This window comes from Onychostruthus taczanowskii, unplaced genomic scaffold (genome assembly GCF_017590055.1).
Source record: "Onychostruthus taczanowskii isolate IOZ18803 unplaced genomic scaffold, ASM1759005v1 scaffold61, whole genome shotgun sequence".
Lineage (NCBI taxonomy): Eukaryota > Metazoa > Chordata > Aves > Passeriformes > Passeridae > Onychostruthus > Onychostruthus taczanowskii.
In genome coordinates this window covers 3,017,372-3,044,206 of record NW_024503790.1, presented here as the reverse complement: position 1 = coordinate 3,044,206, position 26,835 = coordinate 3,017,372, and the positions used below count along the sequence as shown (strand labels likewise).

General features: G+C 48.0%; 1 protein-coding gene across 5 annotated transcripts in view; it reads left to right on the top strand.

Annotated features, from left to right (window-relative positions):
• Positions 1-26,835, top strand: part of CAMTA1 (calmodulin binding transcription activator 1) — a 239,247-nt gene that overhangs the window by 197,552 nt on the left and 14,860 nt on the right. Inside the window, exons 10-21 of one of the 5 annotated variants that reach the window (XM_041419802.1) lie at positions 936-1,062; positions 1,749-1,883; positions 14,212-14,351; positions 14,583-14,779; positions 15,117-15,195; positions 15,973-16,288; positions 16,649-17,172; positions 18,308-18,495; positions 18,865-19,111; positions 19,565-19,636; positions 23,115-23,308; positions 23,498-23,572. In XM_041419802.1, the coding sequence (XP_041275736.1) occupies positions 936-1,062; positions 1,749-1,883; positions 14,212-14,351; positions 14,583-14,779; positions 15,117-15,195; positions 15,973-16,288; positions 16,649-17,172; positions 18,308-18,495; positions 18,865-19,111; positions 19,565-19,636; positions 23,115-23,308; positions 23,498-23,572 (2,294 nt within the window). Of the gene's footprint in view, positions 1-935; positions 1,063-1,748; positions 1,884-6,194; positions 6,385-6,496; positions 6,507-14,211; positions 14,352-14,582; positions 14,780-15,116; positions 15,196-15,972; positions 16,289-16,648; positions 17,173-18,307; positions 18,496-18,864; positions 19,112-19,564; positions 19,637-23,114; positions 23,309-23,497; positions 23,573-26,835 lie in introns of those variants that run through there. The other 4 variants (XM_041419799.1, XM_041419798.1, XM_041419800.1 and 1 more) reach the window with 4 other exon arrangements.

Below are 26,835 nucleotides of genomic sequence, written 5' to 3'. Positions count from 1 at the left end.
CCTCCATCTCACTGACTTCCAGAACCAGTCACATGCCCCATAAGCTGAAAATGGCAGCAGCACAGAGCTTGCCGCTGTGAAGGAATGAGACTGTTTGAGCCACTAATGGGAAGAGAAGGTTATTTTGAATTTAAAAAAAAAAAAAAAAAAAGGTGGTGGGGGGTGTTTGTTTCCATAGGCCCGGCCTTCGAGCACTGTTGTGTGTGTACGGGGGTGTGCAATAAGTGCTCCGGGCCGGTCTCCGTGTCCCCGCAGCGCTGGCCGGTTCCCGGGGGGATGCGGCCCCTCGAGGGTGATGGGATCGCGCCCGGACATTCGCGGCCTTCGCCGAGGGGCTGCCGGGGGGCGAGCTCGGCAGGCCCGGGCCGGTACCGGGAGGGGCGGCACCGGGCTGGGAGCGGCACCGGGCTGAGAGCAGCACCGGGCAGGGAGCGGCACCGGACAGGGAGCAGCACCGGGCTGGGGCTGCACCGAGCAGGGAGAAGTACCGGGCTGGGGCGGCACGGGGCTGAGAGCAGCACCGGGAAGGGAGCAGCACCGGGCTGAGGCGGCACCGGGCTGAGGCGGCACCAGGCTGAGAGCGGCACCGGGCAGGGAGCAGCACGGGGCAGAGGCGGCACCGGGCTGGGGCGGAACCGGGCTGGAAACGGCACCGGGCTGAGGCGGCACGGGGCAGGGGACAGCACCGGGCTGAGGCGGCACCAGGCAGGAAGCGGCACCGGGCAGGGAGCGGAACCGGGCTGGAGCGGCACCGGGCTGAGAGCGGCACCGGGCGGCCCCGGGCTGCCGCGCCCGTGCCCGGCCGTGTCGCTGCCGGCGGCGGCCGCCCGAGGGCAGCACGGCCGCGGGGAAGGGGCGGCGGGCGCGTCCGGCCGCGCTGCTCCCCGCCCTGGCCTCTCCTGTCACGCTTGGGTCTCTCCGTTTTTTCCTCACAGGGAGGAGTAAAAGTCCTGATAACCGGCCCGTGGCAGGAAGCCAGCAATAATTACAGCTGTCTGTTTGATCAGATCTCAGTGCCTGCATCTTTAATTCAGCCAGGGGTACTGCGCTGCTACTGCCCAGGTAAGGAGCACGGCTCTCCTACATCTGGGGGTTTCGGAGCCTCATCATGTCATATACTTGTACAAAAGTGCATTGGCATCGAGAAGATTTTCCTTTTTGTTTCACCCGTTTAGTGTGAGAACAACAATTTGGCATTTTGATACATCACAACAAACACTATTTAGAATCTCTGAATTAACTTTAAAATAATTATTTGAAGTAATTTAAAATAATTCTAAGCATTCCTTTTGTTTTGAAAGAGCAGGTTAAAGAGTAGCTGTTTCTCAGCGGTGCACTCACTGCTCTGCTGGCTCAATTTGCCTATGTTTTGCCCTTTGCTACTTACAGGAGAACACCTCAAGCTCCCCACAGAGATTATCAGTAGTGATGGCCCTCAGTATATGACTTCAAGTGGATGCAGAATAACTTGGTTTCATTGCTAGGCCCCAGTTTGACACTGGAAATGCAGTGAGGCTGCTCAGTGATTCTGCCTTTTTCCAGAATAACCCATTAGATGACTCTTAAAATCTCCATGTTTGAATATACCAACTGGTATTTTGGACTTTTGAATTGTCCAGTCACAAAAATACTGTTCAGCACCCCGTCTCTTCACCTTCTCTCAGCCCAATATTTAGCACATGGGTTAATTCCTAGCTGGGGGTTTCTGCAGAGAGTTCTCTGTCTCACAACATGTACTTTCCTTTTAGCTCATGACACTGGGCTTGTGACTTTGCAAGTTGCCTTCAACAATCAGATCATCTCTAATTCTGTGGTGTTTGAATATAAAGCCAGAGCTCTGCCAACCCTGCCTTCCTCCCAGCATGACTGGCTGTCCTTGGATGGTAAGACATGTGGGATATTCCTTAAGAAAGCAGACCAAATGTAGAACTGTGAATGACAGAGCAGGTCCTCTTGGGGAGGGATGCAGAGGGAAAGTTTGTCGTTATAGGAGGGGCTGTGGCAATGTTAATCAAAGTCCTCTCATTGAAAAGTCTTATTAGTCCTCTTGCTGTGAACAAAATGTTTCTGCCTTTTATAGAGGGTGACAAAGGGGTGGGGTTTTTTGTCTGAATAGAAAGCTGATCCTACTGCCCAGTTTCTAGGAGAGAAGCATTTACCCTGGAATTGTCTTTCCTGAGAACTCTGAAACTTGAGCTTGCCTAGAAAAATGTGTGTTATTTAAGCAGAAAATGAGGAGATAGTAAGGCACAAGAGGGACATGCTAAAGAAGCTGGGATGGTACCACTTCAAAAGAGCAGCATGGAGACAGAGCCCTGTGGGTATTGCAGAGTGAAGAGAGGTTTGTGGTGTGGCTGCAGAGGCACGGTTGCAAACAGAAATAGAACTGGCTCTTAACAAGGAGGTGCACTACCTCTTACGTTCAGCATCAGAATCGAATTTGCTTGACTTGAGAGTATTGTGAGAGTCTGTAGGTGCTTTTCATCTGCTGCCAGGGCCTCCTGCTGTCTGTGGAGTGCAGCTGATAGGGTGTGATGGTGATTGATACTCAGCAATCTCTCCAGGGCTGGCACGCCAAGCGGGTAGGTTTTGAATCCCTTGTTTGACAGTTCCCCAGTGCTGCTGAACTCGGGGGAGCTGAGAAGGTGGCTGTGAGTGCTCGGGTGTCCCTGCAGTTTCTCTGGGTGCTCTTGGTTAGCAGCCCAGCTCTCAATTAGAGGTTGTTATGCTGTGGTGATGGTGGAAGGGAGGGGGACTGCAGCAGCGAACAAACTAGGGCATTGCTAACAGGGAGGGGAAAAAAAAAGTAAGAGGACCGCTGCATTGCAGAGGCCCTTCAGGGAAAAAGACTGAATAATTATACTAACCATGATTTATCAGAAGCCTCTGCCTTGATGCACAGTGCTCCAAAGGGAGGAAATTACACTGTTATTTAAAGGACCAGCTACATCTTCTCATTCACTGCTGGAGAACAAATGTTAGCTTAGCTAGCCAAGGTGAAAACTAATGTGAGTTGATTCTATCAATTGAATGAATACACAAATCCCTGACTTCTGTGTTTGCTTTAACTTCCCTGCTTAAAATCCTTGCCCTACTGATTGTTACGTAGTCTTGAGGGAAGATTTTCGAGGAATATTTGTAGTCACAAAATATTGACAAGAATTTTAAAATTCCTTTTAATTAACTCAGTGGAACACTCTGAGTTCCTTTGCACTGCATTGTTAAAACAGTTCATGATTCCAGATAGAATGACCAGTGCCAGAGAGAATAGAGCTAACAGCCATACCCCAGGAACACCCTAGGAAAAAAACAAGCACTTTCCATCTCATCTAAGTTTAGATAAACAATTCCCTTCCACAGATTTCTTTAAAATAAAGTCAAAATCACTCTATATGTGAACTCTATGTTTTCAGTTACATTATGACAAAAATCACTATTTTTTAAAGCACAGGACAAGTACTGGCCTTTGGGATCAGGGAACAGTCCTGCTAATGACTGGGAAGAGTTGTGAGACCATCTCTCACCATGCTTCTGCTTCTAGGCATTGAGCCAAGTGTAGGAATGGGCAGAGAAGGAGTCTGAAGGCAGCCTGTTCTGTGCCATCCTCTGAAGGGCTCCTTCTTTCATCAGTGTCTGTTGTGCCATGAAGGATTGTGAACCCTTTTCTGAACTATACAGAGATACTTGTTTTATTCTGAGTTTTCCTTATTTCACACCATGGGTGAGTTAGGTCTTTTACAAATGGACAGTTGACACCAGCTGCTGATGTTCTTGCATTTTTTCTACTTAATTTGAATAGTGGTATTCATTATTTTCAAAGCAAACCTTTTTCTCATAAAGGAAGCACTCTCATGTGATCCTGATCTCTGCTGATAAACTTGGCAGCCTTTTCTGTTTTTTATGTAAAACTCAGTTCTCAGAAGCCATTGTGTGCTTTTGTAGCCATTTGATCTCACTTCCCATTCACTGTCTGTAGAAAGGTTCTTTTAAGAAAAAACAAAAAGCAAATGAGGCTTGGAGAACTGAAGGCTGAACTGAAGGGCAGAGATGATCTCATGGCAGATGCATAACAAATTATAAAGGCATTTCAATACAGATTCCCAATGGAAAGCATGTTGTGTTTGCCCTCTGCAGAAGCCTTTGCTGGTTTCATAAAATGTCTGTAGAGATGGTGTTTCCTTGGCACAGGATGTGATCAGAAATTCCAGGGAAATGGCTATGAGTGCTGTTGGCATTACACATCTGCAGGAAAGAGGACAGAACCTAAAAACAGGGGCAGGCCATGTGTGTACTGATGAGTCAAGTGTGTACGGGTTGGATGGGGTGTGACTGGCACTGAGTGCTAGTGGCACTGACACAGGAGCACCTGACAGGCAGCACCTCAGCTACTGCTGGGCTCTCAGTGTATGATCTGGCTGTCTTTCCCAGCTGGAAAACATAAAAAGACTCGGGGGGGTGGGGCTTGGTGGCTCATTTGTGTTAGCGTGACAAGACCATAGCAGTGGTATCCAAACTTTCACTTCAGCGTGGAATCATCTGTGAACAAACAGCCTGTGTGTGCTACCTGTGGCATTCCACAGGTTGACAGGTACATGATCCCTGTACAGTGGTAATGTTCATTATCAAAACCCATGGCATGTTCTGTTTAGTGGGACCAGATGCCCTTCTTACCCTGTGGAGAGATGCAGGACACCAGAGTCAGGTAGGAGAGATGTGTTCAGTATCAGTGAATGTTTTGCAGCTGTAAGAGACTTTCCATAGGAAAAAAGTCTGTGTTACAAACAGTATTCACAGTTTTTCATTCCTCTTTCCATCTGGGTAAAGGTGACTGGTGTTTACACCTTGGATGTTAGCATGAAAGATTATCTATTTGGGTTCTCTCTGGGAAGAGGGATGAATGTTAAAAGGCTGTGGTAGCTTGCAGGGATGTGTGAGCATTGGTAGAGGACACAGATACCTTGTCCTTTGACAGGAGCTATCTAGTAAATTCCTTAATTTTCTATTCATCCTCCTCTGTACTGACTCCTGTGCAGTGTGGAGCCTTTGTCAGTTCTGTTTATATTCCCGCTGAGATGTGTTTGGTGGTTTTTTTCCTTTCACATACTATTATCAAGAACACTGTTTCAGGAAACCAGTCTCCTACTGCTCTGACTGCATTTCCCAGACTGTCCTTTTCCATTTTGATCGTAATGTGGTTGAATTGAGGCAAGGAGTATTTCATTTCCTATGCTGAGTGTTGTCTTCTGAGCCAGCCTGACTTCATGGTCAGACATGGGATTCCTCTGGGAAGCCGTGTCTGTTCTCAGGCCGATGACAGAGGGTGCCCTGCTGCCCCGAGCAGTCTGCCCGGGGGCCTGTGCTTCCTCCGTGGATCGTGGGACCGCAGTCTCCGAAACTGTCCGGTTTTACCGCCTCGCAGGTTTGCCTTATTAGAGCAATAAGTGAAAGTACAGATACTGTGTGCGTAGCGAAATGAGGAGAGCCGTGGCATGAGCGGGAAGGTGACCCAGGGACGGCGCGTCCCGGGCTGACTCGCTCGTGTGCGGCGGGCGCTCGGTGCCCGCTGCGGGGCCGCTGTAAACACGGCGGCGGCCGCCAATGGGGCCCGGTGACGTCAGGGCGGGGCGGGCCCGGCGGCGGGCGCGGAGCGGAGCGGGAGCGGGGCAGGGCCCGCCCCATGGCGGCGGCGCGGGGCCCCGGCGTGGGCTGAGGGCGGCGGCGGGACCCAGCGCCGCTGCTCTCCGCCCGGGCAGCCGGAGCGCCCTGCGGCGCGGTCTCGGCGCTCCCCCTTGCGAAGTGCCCCGCGGCAGGTGCCGGCCGTCCGGGACTTGGTGTGAGACAGTGTCGGGCGCGGCGATGGCTCCGTGGGCGCGCCCGGGGTGACCGGGGACGGCCGCCGATTCCCAGCCGCTGCCTGACCCTCCGCCCGGGACGCCGCTGCCTTCGCTGGCCGCCGGCTCCGGGGTGTTTGTCTCGGCGCAGGGCGAGCCGGGGGGCGGGCGGCAGCCGTGGACCGGCCGCGATCCGCCGCGGGCTCTGAGGCGGCGCCGGTCCCGCGCCCCAGCGCTCGGGCCGCGATGCTCGCGGCCGCTGAACGGCGCCCGGGCTCGTTCTCCGCCGCGGCCGGCCGGGCCGCCCCGAGCCCCAGCGATGCCGGCCAGCATTATCCCGGCCAGCATTAGCCCGTCCGCTGCGGCCGCCGGGGCGCGGGGGTGGCACCGCTGAGACCCGCCGGCGCTGCGACAGGACGGCGGGGCTCCAGCTGGCTGCGAGGATGCGAGAGACGACAAGCAGGTCTGGGGGGAGCCTGCTCTGCCCGCCCCTGCTGCGGGGTCTGCGCCAGATGCTGGCTGGAGCCTCCGCCGATGCCTTGTAGACTCCCAGGTCAGTCCTCTGGTGCCAGGTGTTGTCACATTATTTACCTGGAAGCAGGTAGAGGGACTACGAGGGGTCCGGGACCCCCAGCCGTTGCGTGGATGCGCACATGTGACAAAGTGCTGCTTTCAGTAAGTATTGCAGGATGAAGTGTTGCGCAGTGCTTGTTTGGGTTTAAATCTGCATGCTTCTGTGTTGTGCCTCACTCTGCTGCACTTGCACGGTGATTGCACGCCTTGCTGCTCGCTGTGCCCACTTCGCTGTGCCCCCAACCATGGGATGTGGTCGTGTTTTGGTCCTCAGCCCCTCCCGTGTTGGTCCTCAGCCCCTCCCGAGTGATGTTGCGATGCAGGCTCAGAGTTGTGACAGCACTTTAATTGTAGCATCACGTGTGCGGCAGGACACATTACATCGGAGCGCCTGCAGCTCACAGCCTCGTGTTCTGAGCTGCTACGGCGCAGAAGGAGGTCGGTAGCCCAGACCTTCTTGGGGATCTTAGGGATGCTGGAAACACACGCCTGCTCCGCACCACGGTATTGGAAAACTTGTTTTGCAGCGTGCTTTGGCAGAAAGAGCGGGACTAGGAAGAGGACTTCAGGAGGCTGTGTGGACTGCTCGCAGTTTAGATGGGGTAAACATGACTGACGTCAGACTTCATGAGAGCTTCCAGCAAAGGAGATCTCTGTCTCACTTGCTGACCTGTTCCAGTGCTTCAGTTTTGTAGCTTGCAGCAGTTCATATTTATCTAACTTCGCAGCAAATAGAGGCCATTTTATGGCATGCTGCCCTTCATTCTGGTGATTTCAGAGTGAGTATTTTGACTCTTGAGGTTGCAGATTTAATGAGAGAAAACTTGGGTCAGTATTGTTACCATATGCATACATAAATATCATACACAGTACTGTAAGCACAGGTACTGCATGTGTGGCATGAGATGCTTTTTTCTTGTTTATAGTCCTTCAGCATGTATCCCTAGGAGGAGGAAATCTCCAGGAGCTCTGGGTAGTAGCACTGGGCAGGTGAGCAGCAGCACAGCATGTTCTCCCAGGCTGTTGCTTTTGCATACATCCAAGAGCATTTTCCTCATACATTTTTTATAGTATTGGCACCTGTCAGGTCGGTTTCTGACCTGAGATGTAGAGACTGACCTTAGGCAGTCAAATTTTTTATACAAATTACAAAACAGCACAAGAAACGATGTCTTTAGCAGTGCGCTCTACCTCTAAAATATATAAAGTAGACATGGCATGTTTAAAACTCCCCTATGTTTCCTGAAGCAGCTGTTCCTGGATAGCATTAAGGTCTTGCCCTCCCTAAGCCCTGGGGAAGAGAAGTCAGAAAAATAGGGCAGCAAGTGCTTTATTGCTGTTGGTATAGAGACTGCCACTTGGGGAAGAAGTCAGCCTGAGCAGCCCTCTTGCTTCTGTTTTCTAGTAATGGCGTGGTAAAGTAGAGAAGTACCTTGTTTTGAGGGAGCACTGGCTACTGGGGGTGACAGAGAGGAACAGAGTAATCACAGGTGGCATGGGAATAATAGCTGAAGTCCTACAGCACAGGAAGAACTGTGGGGAAAGTGTTGACAGTAAGAAATCATGTCTTGGCAGGTGCCTTAATGGCTTGAAATCACTGACAGTACCTGTGTGTGCAGGTCTGGATGACTTCATCATTCCTGCCCATGTCCAGTAGTGTTCATTTCTTGGGTGAAAGCATGGAGTTTCTTCAGCTGCTGCTTAGGCTCAGAGTGTACAATACAGTGTTTTCCTCATACCTCAGTAGTTGTGGCATTTCTCACTGATCAGAAGTCGTGGAAGTGACCTGCCTCATTAATACAGATATGCATTTGTCCTAGAATATTAATTTTAAATGTTTTCATTTGTTGGTAGAGACTGTGACCTGTAACAACTTACTGCTAAAGAGAGGTTCTCGTAAGGGGCATTGAGGATGTAACCTCAGTTTTATTTCAGAAATAGGTGTTCCTGCAACAATGCCACCTCAGCAATCAGCATTAAATGATAAAATTTACTGCAGCATGAAAGATGTTCAGGGTTTGTACTGTACAGGAGAATTGAGCAAGATTTTGTAGACCAGTGACAGATGATTTGCAAAATAGAAACAGAGCAGTGGCAGTGTGAGTGACGTGGCCTTAGACTGCTTCCATCCCCACCCACAGCTTGTGCTGTATGAGAGAATATGGTGAGAGAATTCTGGCTTGCTCTGCAAAACAGAAAAATGTCTTCATGCTGCATGGCTTTTTTTACAGTGCTCAGCTGTCACACTTGTTCAGTCTGTGTGTGCTCATGCAGGGAATGATTTAACACAGAAACTGCTGGTAAAGAAACAGCACAGGCTGGGAAGCCAAAGCCCTCAGAGTGGCTCCTCCACACCAGAGTATGCAAGCACAGTGCTTGGGAACATGCAGATCTTGCACACCACTGTAAGCTCAGAATTCTGTGGGGCAATAATTATGTGCTGGGCAGATGCAACCCCTGTGGAATGTGGAGGAGATCATGGACCCTGATCCTTTAGTTCTGCCAGACAGATACTGTCTGTCATTCTGGTTGGGCAGCATGGTAAAAACCTCCAGATGTCCAGGGGAGAGTGTGAAAAAACAGCAAGTGTTGTTTACACTGCTTGCTACTGAGAACTGCCCATTTATTTTTCATCTGTATTTTCAGCAATATTTCCTCTGTAATAGTTCTGGCTGCACTGCCAAGTCATGTGTGGCACAGACAGTCTCTTGCTGTTTGAAGCTTGCTTGGCAAAAGGACTGAAGATCCTTTGGGATGTGTTCTTGTCTGGTACAGCAGTGTGCAGAGATTAGAAAAGCAGCTCCCTGTGCTCATTTCTTAAAATTGGCCTGTTAAGCAGAGGAGGGCTTGTCACTTGCTGCTGTGCCTTGCTCTTCTCTTAGCTCCATGCCCTGGGCCGTGGTGGTGTCTTGGGTACCGCACAAAGAGCAGAACTGGTGTTTGATGAAGGTGTGCCTTTACTACCTGTTGTAATAAAGTGTGGGCAGAGGCAGTGCTCTGAGCTGTGCCTGCCCGTGGGGGACACTGCGTGCACAACTCAAAACAGAAATGCTGCTGTTGGAAGAGGCAGTGGGGAGGGCTGTGCAGGAGGGGCTGTGGTGTGAAGTGCTTGCAGTGCTGTGTTTTAGCCCCCCTGTCAGTACAGGGTCTGCAGTCAGGAGCTGTTACCAGGCTGCACGAGGCACGTGCTTCTGCAGCCTCCACTGAGAACTTGTGTCACGTAAATGGCTGGCATCTGTTCAGATTCTTACTGAGAAAATTCAGTGTTTATTGGAGAGCACTGAGGGAGAAAATGGAGGTGTGGCTTCCAGAATCTTGGCGATTAAACTAACTACTGTGCTCCCTGCGTTTTCCACTCTCTGTGCCTGCTGTGGTTGCTTATTGAGCTGTTGGTACAGGTGTGCTTTTAATTCATTATGAAGGGATCTGGGTTCAGGAAACACCACCGGATTAAACCAACTCTGGGGGAAAAAAAAAAAGAAAAGGCAATGCTAAACAATATCCAGGTTGTCTTTGTGTGACTGTGCAAGCATACAGGCTGTAACTCTGTAAGATGCTGGCTGATGTAAACAACCATGTATCCTTAGAGGATTTGTACCAGAATTGTTCTGCATCTTTAGATGGTTTCAGTGCATAACCTGCTGTCATTACTGTGATCAGTAATAGGCTCTCTCACAATGCAGGTGAAAATGAGGCTTTCTCTGCATTTGAAAGATGGGTCATGTTTTAGGGAAATGATTATGAAATTCAAACCAGTTGTTTAGTACTGGTCAAAATCTGACCAGGCAGCTCCTCCCTGTCCCTCCCTGTTGGGACAGTTCAGCTCCCGTGACGTTGCCTCCTCCTCTCCTTGTTATGGTAGGGGGAAGATAGTGAGAAGTAATTTTGGTGTTACATTGATACTGTTGAATTTGAAGAAGATAATTTCTATGAAAGATACAGTGTTCAGACTATTTTCTGTGAAATTATTCTGTCTCTTGGAGATACAGAAATGTGGTTATTTTCATCACCTTTGGTGGAGGAAGCCTTGAAGAATACTTTGAGAAGCACACACTGTAGTTTCCGAAAGAACATCAAAAATTTCTTAGATTGATATGTAGTGGAAAAGCTCAATAAATGCTCATATTTGCATGTCTGTCTTTTTAGCTCTTTAAAATATTTTAAATTCTATCATCAAATGCAGAATTTTTGGGAAAATCTTAAATATATGAATATGTTTGTATCCATGTGGATCTTTGTTGCCTTTGGACAGAGTGAGAATGCTTCCAGTGCAAGACATTTCCTTGGGCTCTGGCTGTTTAGATTTCCAGTACAATGTAGCAGGAGAAAAGCTTATTTGGACAGTGATCTTTATGCTCTCTTCAGTGCCCTGCAAGAGACTTTTTGTCATGAGATCTTCTGCTGGCTGGAAAAGACAAGAATGTGGAAACTGTTCCTGTAATTCAGTATCTGTTAAGCAGGTGGCCCTGCAGAGACCCCCTGAAGTGAAGAAGAGAGAAAAATGAGAAATAACACAGGATAAAAGGTCTTGAACGTCTCGGAGTGCTAGCTGTAATGTTCAGCCCTGTGGTTTTTGGCCCTTCTCTCAGGCATTGCAAGGTGCATCTGTTGGCAGTGTGTGAAACAGCTGGACGTGGTCCAAAATGCTGCTGATCTGGTGTGTGTTCAGGGCTGGCCTGAGAAAGGAGCATTTTGCCTCATTGCTGAGTTCAGGAGAAACCTTGGGGGAAGGTGTTCTCTCTCCCACTCCCTTCCTGCCCCCCCCCCTTTTTTTTTTCCTTTTTTGTGTTTTGGTTTGGGGTTTTTTTGTTTGGGTTTTTGTTGTTGTAGTGTTTTTGTTGTTGTTTTCAGTTTGTTGGGGGTTTTGTTTGGTTTTTTTTGGTAGGCTAGTGCAGTGCATGCACTTCAAATGACCAGGGTTCCTTTTGAAAGGGACGTCTTGGTGTAATTGATACTCCAGAAAATGGAAACACCTATACATAAATAATTTTGGAGTTGTCATCTGTTGTGGCTTGCTTAGGCACCAGTTTTGGTCACCTGGAAAATGGGCAGCATGGGGGCACCTTCCCTGCACTGCTGCCCCACTTACCTCATTTGCTGCCTGGAGCTTTCTCATTTGGGGCACACCCTGATCTGGGTAAATTCTGGGGGTCTCTTCTAGACACAGGGAGGGCTCTGGCTCTGGCCATGCTGTGCTGGTGCTCCAGAATGTTTGTTTTTGCTTCCTATTTTACCAATAGCAGCTTATTTCTAAAATGCCTGATCTGGTCAGAACCAGTTAGTCCTGCCCTTAGTGTTTTCCAGGAGCACTGCCAGGTGTCTGAATAGGAATACCTGGAAACACCAGATGTTCTGAATTCTGTTTCCTAAGAAAAACTCCCTGCTTTCATTTCTTTGGTGTAGTGTTTTGTTTAGTGTGTGGGGACGTTGTGGGTGACAGGTGTACCTTCGGTAACTTCAGTCTTCTGACAAAAACTGACAGGATGTTCTCAGTATCTTTGGGATCAGGAAAGGTGGAGGCTTCACTCATTACAGATCATAAAGCCCAGAGAGAAGAGCCTGGAAAACAGTCACAAACATAGGGCCCTCCATTTCTGTTGCAGAGTGGTTTCAGATTGAAAAAAAAAAAAAAAGGGGAGAAAATAGTAATCTGTACTTCTGTGTTTCACTGGCATTATTTTCTTCTTTGGTTTCCAATGTGTACAGAATTATTCTCTCTGGATCCCTAAATGAGTAGGAGCAAATCCCACAATCTTGCAGCCCTGAGCTTGTTGGTTTATTACTCCAGTTCAAGCCAAATTTCTTCTTTTAAAAAGATGCTGCTTGTGCCTGCACAAGGCTGAGGGCTCAGACGTGATACCCAGTGTGGCTTGCTGCTCTCAGCTCTAATCAATGCAGGTGCTGGTAGCCAGCCAGGGAGGGTGGCATTACCTGTGTGGGCAGAGCTGTTCCCTGCAGGGCAAGCGTGGCCTTTTCCAGGTGCCCGGGCTGTCGCAGCTGCGCTGGCACAGGGAGGGGACGCTCAGCAGGGCCAGGGCTCTGCCAGGCTCTGCAGTGGACGTGCTCTGCCTGGCAATGGGGAGGGAGGAGACAGCGGTGTGGACTGCACTGCAGCACACTGCAGCACTCCTGGAACAAAGATCTGCTGGGCAAACAGGGCTGCTGGTGCTGCCGTGTGCTGACCGCAGCTGAGGGACAGGGCCCTGACAGCTCATCAGCACCATCGGTGTGTGGTGATACAGCTGCCAGCCCTTTCCCAGGGCTTTCCAATTAACAGGACAAATGAAGGATTAGCGAGGCACTAATAATAAATCTTTTGGACTTGTGAGTTCACCTCTGACATGAGGTTAGATGGGAGGTGCTGGCCACAGTCCTTTGTCCCTGGCTCTTGAGCAGCCAGAGGGGGATGCTGAAGCTGGCCAGAAGGGAGTGGAGCTCTTGCCTGCTGTCAGACCACAGCAGCCTCTTGCTGAGAAGGGGATGTCTCCAGCCAGTGGAGCTGAGCTGTCTTGTACCTCTGGTCTGTAATATTGTCCTTAGTGCAGTACAGCAGAGATCCACGTCTCTCCAATACCTTCTGCTGAGAGCTGTGCCTCAGAGTGTAGCATATGAGTACTCCTACAGCCTTCCAGGGAGGGCTCTGTGTTCTTGAAGAAGATTGACATGTTAAAAACTTCATCAGAGCTTGTCTATTTTGGTGCACATACTCCTTTTGCTGTCACTGGGATTGGTTCTGGGTTTATGAGTGTTCTGCACCACCACACCATCTCTATGGATGCATGGAACAGAACAGTGTGAGGGCTGTCTCTCCCTTACAGTTTACTACCTATGCTCTTAGCATGATACCAGGATTCATTAAATGTTCCCTATGCACAAAACAGTCCTGCCCAACTTCACGTGAGCTGCATGAAACTTATCCCTTATGGGTCACAGGACAGAAGGAGCTCTGCATTTGCAGCCATTTCCTCTGCACTGACTGGCCCTATCCAGAGAAGCATTGCCTCAGCTGATCCCTACAGGACTGGGTTCAGCAGTGATCCGTTAATCTGTCTGAGCCTCCCTGCTCCACCATTCAAGCCTTAGTAGCTGTAGGATAGTGCTGTGTTAAAATGCAGTGAGGGGACAATCAGTAACACAGCCCTGACATTTCTGCAGGGACCAGAGGGCTCCAGAGTTCTCGGCTTTCCAGAGTGGTGTTACAGGATTGTCAGTGCCCATATGAGAAATTCTGGTAGTTCTGTTTCTGGCACTTGAAGCTGCTTTCCAAGAAAGGGAGCCTGCCAGGGAAGGAGCAAGTGCTGTGTTAAAGGCTCCTTTTCCTAAGCACAGAAGGAAGCAGAGGAGTCTTTTTCTTTCAGGTACCGTTACTGCATGATTCCAGGATACAGGCCAAGCTGAATTCAGGACTCTTGTAAAGTAGAGGGGTGACTCTAAAATGCCAGATGTGATCTTATTGAAATGCTCACTGAATGGGTGTGTTTACGTAGTTTGTGTTTTGAAAGACTTTGCATTACCCCTAGTATTGTGTGCCTAAAGCTGGACTCACAGGGAAAGGGATTTGTCTTCAGCCTGCTTTTTTTCATTTTACTGTCTGTTTTCTGTAAGGAAGTTCTCTGGAATTGCAGTCAAAGGGTTGCTGCAGGAAGTTGAAGAGCTAGGATGAAGAGCAAGTGTGTGTGCATTTCCAAGCAGAGCAGATCTCCTCTATCACTTCCAGAATAGCTGTTCTTGACTTCCTGTAGTTGGCTGTCAAAACCTGAGCTTCATTTCCATGGAAATGTCCTTATTCTGGCTTTCTCCCACCCAGATAACCAGTTCAGGATGTCCATATTGGAGCGACTTGAGCAGATGGAGAGGAGAATGGCTGAAATGACAGGCTCCCAGCAACACAAACAAGGAGTAGGAGGCGGGAGCAATGGCAATGGGAACAGTGGAACACAGGTGCAGGTATGAACCCTTCTGTGTCCAGACACAGCTTTATGCTTTCTTACCAGAGGTTTTTTTTTGTGGGGTGGGGTTTGGAAAGGAGTTTGGAAAGGTGTTTGTGGGTGTCTAACAGCAGCTGGTTTTCAGTCACATTTGCCACTGTGTCAGGACTTGTAGAAGTGGAAGGCTGCCCGTTCAGGGCAAGCTGCAGCCCCTCTCCATGGTTAAACTGGGATGTGTGTGGTGTTTCAGTGCGTTTCTGGGACTGGGACCCTGGGCAGCTGCTTTGAGAGCCGCGTGGTGGTGGTGTGTGAGAAGATGATGAGTCGTGCGTGCTGGGCAAAGTCCAAACACTTGATCCACTCGAAGACTTTCCGAGGAATGACACTGCTCCATCTGGCTGCTGCCCAGGGCTATGCTACTCTCATCCAGACCCTCATCAAGTGGCGGTAAGACCCAGCCTGCTGGACTCTGGGCTGTCAGCACAGGCATGGCAGGAGCATGTATAAACTCTGCTCAGTCCACATTCCTTGTACAAAGAGCCAAGTCCCTGGACTTGCTCCCATGCCCTGATCTGATGGGACCTGTCTCTTGAGAGCGAGTCCAGCTGATGGATGTATCAAGCTCTTCATGTCTGTAGTGGGGGCACTGTCTGTAGTAAATACATGTGTTGTGGGCATGTGTGTGGCCTCTTCTCTATGGTACAGTGCTTTGGATAAATCTGTGCTTAGACAATGATCCTGACATGGTTACAGAGCATCATTCCTTCTCTTTTTTCCCCTGCAGCACCAAACATGCAGACAGCATTGATCTGGAGCTGGAAGTTGACCCTTTGAATGTGGATCATTTCTCCTGCACTCCTCTGGTAAGAGCAGGGTCTGAAACTTCTGAGTCTTTGGGGAGTTCTTTCCGATGTGTCATTTTCCTAAAGTGTTTCACTCTCTGGAGAGTGTATGTTCCTGCTGCATACATGGTAAGATATGGTACTGTCAGCTTCCTGACATTTTGTTGAGAGAGAACAAAAGTTTGTCATTGAGAAACATGAGGAAAGGGGACAGACAGATAGTTCTGGTTAGTGTCTAGTCTCCACTATCATGGTGTGAAAGGGACATTACATGCCTTCTTTCTCATTGTCCTCTGTGACTGTTTAACTGTAAAGGTTGTAAAGTTATAAACTGTCTTAGTCACTGGAGTCATAAAATCATGACTGAGGACTTAGACAAGCAAAGAGCCAAAACAGATGGAGCCAGAACTGCCAGTTACCACTCAGTGTATTGATTTTATGGTTTCCAACCTTTGGTCCTGTCTGCATATTTCTGACGTCAGAGATTCCTTTGTGTGTGAAGCTGTTCTGTCTCTGCAGTGATGTCAATGTCACTAAAAAACCCCAAAACTGAAGAAACCAAACTGTCAGCTTTGTTTGTCAGTTGGAGGTTTCTCTGTTGTAGGAGAGAATAGCATGTATTCAGTCCCCTGTGTTGGGTTGGGTTAGGACATTTATAAACGTGATCTGCTGACTTTGAGCATGTCATGGTTTTGCTTATCAGAAGAGATTTTCCTTGAGCTGGGAGCAGATTCCACTGCATTAACAAAAAAGGAGAAGGCAGGTCTCCCAGTGGGTCAGTTACCTTTTCTTCTTTAGATGTGGGCCTGTGCCCTGGGCCACATGGATGCAGCTGTTGTGCTGTACAAGTGGGACCGCCGAGCCATCTCCATTCCGGACTCCCTCGGGAGATTGCCGCTGGCCATCGCTCGCTCTCGGGGCCACGTGAAGTTGGCAGAGTGCTTGGAGCAGCTACAGCGAGATGAGCAAACTCAGCTTGGGCAAAACCCCAGGATTCAGTGCCCCTCGAGCACAGACTCCAACACAGAGAGCTGGGTGTCCCAGTGGCACAGTGAGCTTGTTGCCTCTCAGGAGCCTCAGAAGGGAGTCACAGTGATTTCCAGTACAAACACAGGTAAAGCGTCATGGAGGGTGTGCTCTGCTTTGCTGACATTTAACATGTGAAAATGTGGGGGCGAGGAGCTCACCTGAGCAGCAGGTTCCACCTGTAGCCTTGCTGTCCATACTTAATTCTTTTCTTGTGCTACATACACTTGCATAAGCATCAGGAAGAGGAGTGAATGCCTGCTTTGGACATACTTGTGTGTCTTAGGAGTGGTTGAGACATTATCCTCCCTGGGTGGTTTTTACTCCCTTTGCACATCCTGCCACGTGTCCACAGCACAAACTTTGACCTGAGGCAGAAGCTGTTGATGTTCCTGTAGCAGTTGTGAGCTGCGTGTTTAGTTTTGACCATTGATCTGTTTGTTTACAGAGCTGAGGCGACCAAGATCAGAACCTTCCAGCTATTATAGTAGTGAGACTCAGAAAGATTACCCTGCACCCAAAAAGCATAAGCTGAGCCCTGAGTATTTTCAAGCCCGGCAAGAGAAGCTGCTTTCCACTGCACTGAGCCTGGAACAGCCAAGCATTAGGAAACAGAACTCCAGCTCCAAGCAATCCTCCACTGAGACAATCAGCCCCACTGAAGGGCTGAGGGACTATGGCCGGGAGCTCTCCCAGCACATCCCAGAAGTTACTGGGTACCGGGGCTCTGGCAGCCAAGCAGGCATCAAGTGGAACCCAAAAGACATTTATATTGGTGTGTCTGCAGTGCAGGTGGCAGGGAGCCAGAAGGGCACTGCCCTGGGGAAGGAGGCTGTGGCCCATCGGCTCCGCCAGCGGGAGCAGATGAATGTGTTGATGATGGCCGACAGGGAGATGGTGGATGCAGAACTCTTGTCCTACAGGGACAGCACAGGGGATGAGGACTGTTTACACCACATGGATGAGCTGCAGGTAAACACACCCACAGCACCAAGATCAGGATCCTGCACAGAGTATCCTGACCATGAAAAACTCCCACGGAGGCCTCTGGAGACTCCGAATTGTGCTTTGAGGAAGGAGGTGGTCACACAGTCAGTGTGTGACCCTTTCTTCCAATTTCAATGCAGACATAAAGGCTAATGGTTAGCATTTAGGGTTGTATACTTCAACAGCATACAGAATGCACAAAATTGTTTGCAGTTGTGCAAGGAAAAAGGAAAAAGCAGAGCCTGATCACAGCAGTGCACGTGACTCAGGTGGCCCAATAGTCCTGTGGGAACTGGGCAGCAGTCCCTGCAAAAACAGTGTGAGAGAGGTAGTGCTGTGGTTGCAGGCCAGGCCTCTGCACTTCAGAGGGAAGGAGATAGGAAATAGTGGAGAATGGAGGAGACAGTGGCTTTGGGGAAGGAAGAATCCCACTAGGTATGGAATAGAGGAAATAAAAATATAACAGAAGCAGGAGAGACATATGAAAAGTCATTACTCTGAAAAAGATACAGTGGTTGTCTGAGCAAATGGGTAATGGGAACACAGCCTTACCTGTTCTGCCTTGGCATCTCTGAGTGTTCTCTGGCTGGTGTAACATGGGTGAAGCAGCCCATTGCAAAACAAGAAGAGTTTTCTGTTCCCTGAGTTGAAAATTCCTGTGAAACTTGCTGAGCTCTGTGGTATACCATTCAGAAGGATTCCTGACAATGTTTTGTCCCAAGATTTTTAACTTCTCTTGATGTACCTTTATTGTCCTGTCGTGCTCTACTGCACATCTCAGCAAAAGAGTGGCAAAGTCACTTTTCCTTTGGAAATAACACACTAGTGACAGCTGTAGAGGGAAGGCCCAAATACCTTTCTCCAGATCTCTTGGGCTCCTCATAAAGGGAAAAAAGAGGTCCAGGGAATATGAAACCCTGCCATGCTTGGTCTGAAGAATCAGAAAATCAAATGAGCACTTGTTAATGGGTTTCACTCCACTGTTGAAACAAACAGTAGACTCCAGCTTACACAGGCTTGGGCAAAATGGGGAATTCTGTCTAAAGCTGGGCTGTAACGTGGAAGCACAAGGCACCTTTTTCCAGGCAGCTAAAGTTTGCTGTTGTTTCCCCCTTGGCAGGTGAACATGATGACACTTGCAGAGCACATTATTGAAGCTACGCCTGACAGGATCAAGCGAGAGAATTTTGTGCCAATGGAGTCGCTGCTGGTGGAGAGGACAGACAGTGCTGCCATGAGCACCACCATGAGCTGGCTGGCCAGTTACCTTGCTGATGTCGATCACTTGCCCAGTGCTGCACAGATCAGGTCAGTGAGAGCTGTGAGGTTGCTCTGGGTTTTGGTGTGGTGTGAGTGCTGGGCAGCATGTTCTGACTCTTCAGCCTGCAGGTGCCAGTTCTCAGTGAGACTCGGTTCTGGTCTTGCTGGCCCAGGCACGCTCTTGTGCTCAGATGTATTGTTGCCAGCACAGCTACAAATTCATGGAATGGGGTTTTCACTCCAGCACCACATCTGTGCAGTGCAGGACAGTCAGGCTCAGGGGTGTGGGATGTTGCTTGCAGAGAGAGACAGGAGCATAAACTTCTCTCCTGAATTCAGAAGTGTTGTTGTCCTTATCTGTGATGCCAGCCCAAGTGCTTTGTAAGCCAATAATTCCTACTGTGATTGGTATTTCAGAAGTCTGTATAGTGAACCCCTGACCCCTTCTTCGAACACCAGCTTGAGCCCTGCAGGCTCACCAATCAGTGAAATAGCTTTTGAGAAACCCAGCCTTCCCTCGGCAGCAGACTGGTCTGAATTTCTGAGTGCATCCACCAGCGAGAAGGTAGAAAATGAGTTTGCACAGTTAACTCTGTCTGATCATGAGCAGAGAGAACTCTATGAAGCTGCCAAACTCGTCCAGACAGTATTCAGGAAATACAAGGTATGTGGCTCAAATGTCCAGTGTCTTCCTTAATGGGTGTGTGAGTGAGAGTATAATTTGTTACAAACTGAAATGTGGGTAATATACACTCCAGGGACAAAAATATAGTTTCTCTCATAACCTTTCCAATGCTTCTGACATTTGCTTGTTGATGTTTGCCCAACAAGTACTGTATAGGATGTGCATGCCATGCCATGCAGCACTCACAAAGCACATCCTCAAAATGTTCCCCAGAGGTTCTGCTTAGTTGCCCATTTGGTGTAAAGATACATTTTGAAGGTTTGTTCCTTGTGTGAGTTGACAGCAGAGGCATCTCCAGGAAATGCCTAGGCCTCAGTTGGACCAGGCAGCATTGACAGGAGAGGTTTGCCCTGCAAGCAGCTGAGAGCCAGGTCACCTGTCCTGGGTTTGGGTGCACTCTACCTGATGCTGCTCCTTCCTTTGTCCACACAGGGTCGTCCTCTCCGGGAACAGCAGGAGGTGGCTGCTGCTGTTATTCAGCGTTGCTACCGAAAGTACAAACAGGTAATCAAGAAAGTGAAATTTTATAAAGCACATGTGAGTGCCATGAATGCAGCCTGTTGTAGTGGGCATTGTCCCACTGTTCCTCTCCTGTGCTTTTCAGCATGCAGTAGTGAAATACCTTGCTCAGGCAAAATTGAAAAGGGAAGAAGATTTGTGTTCTGAGTCTTAGTTTTGGAGGGAATCCCTGAAATTAGTTTGTGATAATGCCTGTGGTTTTGCTGTGAGATGGAGGGCTGTGATGTATTCCATATCGGCCTTTATGCATGCTATAGCCTGAGGATTCTCTAACTAGTTGCTTGCCAAATTTCATTGTGAAATTGAAGTTGGTTTTGCCTTTGATTAAGGTGAAGATGAAAAATAGGTTGTTTTATTTTCCACATACTAAACTTCTAAACTATGGGAAGTCACATGTTATAGGTTGATGCAAGTTTTTCCAGGACTGAGACTGTTCTCCAGACTCTGGTTGGAGACATGTTTTCAGGCTGAGTTCTCAACCCCAGAAAAAGAAGATACCTTTCCTTTTATTTTTGGTTAGGTTTTTGTTGTTGTTTTTTGGTGGTCTTTCATTTGGTTGGTTTGGGTTTTTTTGTTTTGTTTCATTTTGGGGGGATTTTTGTTTGGTTTTGGGGTTTTTTTGGTGAGGACTAGAGCCCACATTCCTCTTCACACTTTACCCAGCTAGACACAGTCTGTCTAATGCCTGGCAGCATGGTAACAGAAAGTGAGGCAAGGCATCCATGCTCTTTTACAACCCTCAAAAACATTTATTTGGGAAGTCTTTCCAGTGTTAGGTGACTGCATTGTGGTTCACATCCAACCCATCACATGGCTTTCATTCTGGAGTGATGCTTCCTGTAGTAGGAAAGCTTAATTCCATTCAAAAACTGCTTGAAAACTGCTTTGTCTTGGATCCTGGAATCGCTTCTTTTTCAAAGAAGATTGTTTGGGTATTTTGTTTTGTTTTGCATTCTTTATTTGCAGAACTAACATTAACTCTGTATTTTTCTGTTTCTTCCCAAGCTTACTTGGATAGCCTTGAAGGTAATACAAATACAAACACTCTTTTGGAAACAGTTCCCTACGGGTCACTAATTTTCACACTCAGTATGAACAAGGAGAACTGGCATTTTGGAGAAACGTTTTAGTAGTATCCACTAATAAATGCCTGTGGTTGAGAAATCAGTGACAAACCAGACCTTCTGGGAGTTGTGTAGGGACTGCTGTGCCACAGTTGCATCAGCTCCTATGAGCAGGGATGGGCTGAGCTGCTGGGAGGGTTTTGCAGCCAGTTTCCAGAGGACTGGCTTTAATGCTTCTGATCAGCTGTCACTTGGTGACCTTTGCCTTGGCATTTGGGGAGCACAGAACATTTATCCCACCTGTGAGCCAATGTCCTCTGCATTCTGCTTGCCTGCTGAAGTGTTTTGACTTTGAAGTATGTTCATCTTTGAAATACCTGTGTGCTGAGTTCCTAAGACCAACATCTCAGTACGTTGCTGCTCATGCTGGAGGCACAACTGTTGGTGCCACTCTCGAACTGTTCACAGTCAGTAATTCTCTGCTGGAAAGATGGGTTTCCCAGCTGTGCAACGTCTTGATCTCATCAGATTCTAGAATCAGCTGAGCTTTTCTCAGGGCTATCAGGAGGCAAGGTGTGCTTTTCCTGGAGAGAATGTGTCCTTGGGGTGATATTCCATCCACAGCTTCCCCCTGCCCTGTGGTTTTGGGTCAGGCTGAGAACTGTTCTGTCACTGCAGGTGGGCTGAGCTCTGGGACACTGAGCTCACCAAGGCTTTCCTCTTTGGGGAGGAGTTCAGGTGACATCTCCACTTGATCCCCTTTCCAGAAATAAGAAAGGAACAAGAGGAGGACAAGATGCAGCCACTCAGGTCTTAGAGCTGCATGCAGACACAGTGGGATCTGGTCTGTGCAGTGACTGCTAATTTCTCTTTCACATGCCTTATTCCTCTGATCTGTTACTGCACTGATCAGAGAAGGTTTGTGACTGGATTGGAACAGTCACAGCTCATGGCATGGTTTTGTATTTGAACCCTTCTGTTCAGGGGTTTGTAACTCAGCCACAGAAGTCCCATCTGGGCTAAAACTTTGAAGGAAAACCATTAATTACTAGCTCATGAGTGGACTTGTTTAAAACAACAAATTTAAAATCACAATCTGATCCATTAATTTAAAAATGTTAAAAAAAAGAAGGAAACAAAAAAACCAATAGAAATTAATAATGGTAAAATATAACTGCTCCTAACGACTGCTTCAATTCCAAAAAGTGAAATTTGGTAAATGGTGGTCTGTGATGATATTGGAGGATCTTTTGCTTTGGGGTTATGTTGGGCGAGTTGTTTGTTTGCTTTTGGGTTTTTTGTTCCCAGTAGAGTGGAAAATACTGAGAAATGTTAGGACACTACCCTGTATGGGGCAATAGCTGCTACTCATCTGTCTGATAAAGTGAGCAGAAAGCTGATAAAATATCCAGGAACAATAGACACATCAGTTTTGAAAGTATTAAAACTATTACAACTTAGCAAAGTGAGATCAGCAGACGCTGAAAACCTCTATTATACTAGCATAAATGCCATTTCTATACATTATTCTATTTTTCCATCTTAGAAAGGACTTAAAATATTCATGAATGCACATGGTTTCTGTTAATTGATCATCACCTTGCATGCTGTCAGAGGAAAAGGATGTAGAATAAAGATCTGATTTTTAAGAGTTTACACCTGCTTTACTGGGAATCACAGGACTAGAAATAATACAGTGCTAGATGGAATTTGGGAAGTGTGTGACTGCTTATGCAAATTTGTGAATTCATTGGATGCTTGTTACGGATTTCTAATGAGATTTCATTTTGCCTGTGTCTTAGGCTCAGTATTAGACTTAAACTATTGTGGTTTTGGGGATTTGTTCGGGTTTGGTTTTTAAGAAGGATGGGGACAGACTTTTGTTGCAATAGGACAAGTGGTAATGGTTTCAGACTAAAATACAGTGGATTCAGATTAGATACAAGGAAGATTTTATAATGGGGCTGGTGAGTCACTGGCACAGGTTGCCCAGAGATGTGGCAGATGCCCTATTGCTGGAAACATTCAAGAGCAGGCTGGATGGGGCTCTGAGCAGCCTCATCTCCTTGAGATGTCCCTCTTCATGCTGGGGGGGTTGGACTAGATGACCTTTAAAAATTCCTGCCAATGCAAACTATTTTATGATTCTATTAATCCAGTCAAACTATTCCACAGCAGAAAAACAGATAGCTGTTTTCTTGATGCAGGCTAAGTTCTGCCCCTAATCTTACAGTTGTTCCAGTTTGCTGTCACCATTTTCTTCCACCATTCCCAGTCAGGGAATAGAGACTTCATTTACTTCTCATCACATCTTAGTGGCTCAAGAATCTTTCACTGTAGGAACCTGCTTCTTACTGGTGCTACTGGGATGCCTCAGCTTCTCTTTGTTTCTGTTGTAGTATGCACTTTATAAAAAGATGACGCAAGCTGCCATTCTTATCCAGAGCAAATTCCGAAGTTACTATGAGCAGAAAAAATTCCAGCAGAGCCGGCGAGCCGCGATGCTGATCCAGCAGTACTACCGCAGCTACAAGGAGTGTGGCAAGAGGAGGCAAAACCGCCGGGCAGCCACCATCGTGCAGCAGAAACTCAGGTGAGCCCCAGGCTGCTGGTGCTCTTGGGATCTTTATTTATGGTTTTTATGCTCTTCAAGGCTGTGCTGTGCTTCACAGACAAAGGCCAGTGGGAAAAGGACTGTGGTTCGTAGGATAATTATTCTTGCATTTAGTAGTGTTCTCCCCAGTTTTGCCTGCACTTCAGTGTTGGGGTTTTTTGTGTTTAGAAGCAGTCTGCTTACCAAGAAGCAGGATCAAGCTGCTCGCAAGATTATGCGGTTTTTACGACGCTGCCGCCACAGGTATGACACTATCTTTTGGTATCTGCCCTTCCTTAGAGCAATGTGACAATATCCAGGTGTGTCTGCAATGAGTGCAGTGTAAATATAATAGAACCAGCTGACTACAGATCTTTTAATCAAAGAACGAAGCTGAGCTGTGTCCATGATGTGCTGTCAAAAATGAAATCTTTAATTTAGGACTGTTGCTGAAAGAGAATTGTGTACAGTTCCATTGCTTATAATGTAGAATAGCCCAGGTTGTTTGACTTCAAAAGCTGGACTTGAGGAAGTCTAAAAAAAAGCTTGTTAAATCATAGCTGCAGCTTCTGAGTGCCGCCCAAAGCATTCATGGTACATGGGAAAGTGCAAAAAGTGATGACGACTGGTGTGTGCTGGAAATGCCTTTAGCTGGACACAGAATCATTTGGTTGGTTCTCCTCAGGTGTGTGTTCTCTTCAGTGTGGGTAGGTGGGATGTGTCAGAAGAGCAGCACAGCCTAGTTCATGTCAGCCACTCCACAGACATGAAGATGAAGCAGTGTGGGAACAGCACAGGCTTGCCAGAGTGCTCCCCTGTGGCAGCCAGCACTGCCATACCAGCTGGGCGTTTGCTGTGGTTTTGAGCTGAAAGGATCCCCTATATGACCAAGTTGCAAACTGGGACTTTGCCTAGACAGTGGTGAATCCTGAATTTCTGACTCTACCCCCTCCATCCTCACTGCCCATGCATTTCATCCACTCAGGAGCTGGTCACACCTGATGCATTTTGAAGCGTGTTTAGTTCAGTCCAGTTACATTTAACAAGGAGAGCTCTTAGAGGCATGTGATAGACTCCTGATTTTAGAAACAGACTCAGTCCTTATTGCAGGGTTTCAAAGCTTCACTTTGTAGGTCAGTGTGGCTCATGCTGTGGAAGTAGATCTTACCTGCAGGTTCAGTGGGAAGTAACATGTGTGGACAAGAAAGAGGGCTTTGTAGTTCCCAGGCTGATTCCAAGTGCTCTTGAAACAGCCACAGTCATTGATGAAGAAGCAGAAGTGGCTTCCCTCTTTCAGCAGGGCATAAGGAAGAGACCAAAGTGGTTGTTTTGTTGTGTTTGCTGTGCAGCATGTCCTGGAGGTTCAGAACTTCTGTGTCCTCTCAGATCTGCTTGAGATCCAGGCAGTCCCTGGGGAAAGCACGTGCCAAGTTTCCATCCATGGGGTCTCTGGGGTCAGCCTGAGAGGCTCTTAGAGCCAACTCAGACACAGGCTTCTGACTCTACCCCCTCCATCCTCACTGCCCATGCATTTCATCCACTCAGGAGCTGGTCACACCTGATGCATTTTGAAGCGTGTTTAGTTCAGTCCAGTTACATTTAACAAGGAGAGCTCTTAGAGGCATGTGATAGACTCCTGATTTTAGAAACAGACTCAGTCCTTATTGCAGGGTTTCAAAGCTTCACTTTGTAGGTCAGTGTGGCTCATGCTGTGGAAGTAGATCTTACCTGCAGGTTCAGTGGGAAGTAACATGTGTGGACAAGAAAGAGGGCTTTGTAGTTCCCAGGCTGATTCCAAGTGCTCTTGAAACAGCCACAGTCATTGATGAAGAAGCAGAAGTGGCTTCCCTCTTTCAGCAGGGCATAAGGAAGAGACCAAAGTGGTTGTTTTGTTGTGTTTGCTGTGCAGCATGTCCTGGAGGTTCAGAACTTCTGTGTCCTCTCAGATCTGCTTGAGATCCAGGCAGTCCCTGGGGAAAGCACGTGCCAAGTTTCCATCCATGGGGTCTCTGGGGTCAGCCTGAGAGGCTCTTAGGCCAACTCAGACCAGGGAATGCCCTTGGTCTGGCTGTGTCCCTGGGTTCCCACCAACACCCAGGATGTGCCATGCACTCCAAAGTGGGCTCAGTTGAGACTCCAGCTGTTGAGTAACACAGACTGTGCAGGGCTTAAATTGCCCACGATTCCGACAGTTCCTGACTTCAGCTTGTTGCCTTCCTCTTCCTCAGTGTCTCCTCTTCCCTTTGCAGAGAGACCCTGCTCATCTGCACCACTGCAGGCCAGACCCAGGGTCAGTCTCCTCTCTCCACAGCACAGTCGCTGTTCTGGGCATCCCTGCAGGAGGGGTTTAGCTCTTGGGGAGTTCCAGACACAAATTCAGCAGCAGGGGGGATTCTCTGGCTCACATCACCTGTGCAGTGCTGGACCTTCTGCAGCAGTGCAGTCCTGACCCATGTCCATGTTTGTTACCCACTGTGGTTGCTCAGGAATTCAGTCATGGCTCTTGGCTGGGATGCTACAAAAGGAAAAAGTGACTTGCCTTCACTGAAGATGTTAACAGTGTTTCAAAACTGCCTTGTTCTACCTTCTAAAATAGAAATGGTCACAGGGTTAGAGCTGCATATTTTCTCCAAGCAATCATAAGAGTTTAAAATTGTGTTAATGTAACTGTTATTAGTAATTGACAGATTTGAACAGGAGCATTGTGGCATTGGTAAATGCTAAAAGGGAAAGCAAGACTTAGCAAAATAACAAAACCAGCATTCAGAATCTGCTTGAAAAATACATAAATTTAGCAGATTCATAGAACTGCTTAGAAATGTGACAGGTTTGATTCTCATTCCCCATTTTCCTCCTGCTTGCTAAAAAATTCCAGCCCGCAGAAAGGCATTTTCCAACTATGGGCACTTCATGCTCTGTGCTCTTGGGCTGCATCTGTGTTCCTTTAGTGTCTCACAGACCCTCAGGCTCCTGTGGCTGCTGGACCCACACAGGAATCTGGTGCCTCTGCTCTCTGCAGTCGGTGACAAACACTGTGCAAATCAGGTTCTTAGAGCTTTATTACCACACAGGATTTTGAAGACAAATTAGAAGCCTTTTGCTTGTATAAACAACTGTAAAGGAAAATATAATCCTGGAAATTACACAGGTCATCTATTCAATAGAACAGAGCTTCACTTGCTGCAGTATCTCAGCTGACTCAGACTGACCTGTTCATTGTTCATTTCTTTGCTCCCTGAGGGGCACATCCCTGCCCTTACCCTGGCACAGCCATATCCTAGTGAGGGCACCCACCTCCATTCCTTCCCAAACCTGGCTCTGCAACCCTCTTTCTTAGTTGCCTTGTGGTGCAGGTACACTGGGGTACCAGGTGGAATTGCTTCCTTCTCACCTGCTCTTCCTCAAGCTTTCTGGATTTTCTTTGTGTCTCAGTAAGGACATTGTTCCTCTCTCCTTGGCTTTCCTTGCTTACCTCTTCCTAAGGAGAGAGCAGTAAAGCTTAGGATGCTAAGTAAGTTTCAGATCAC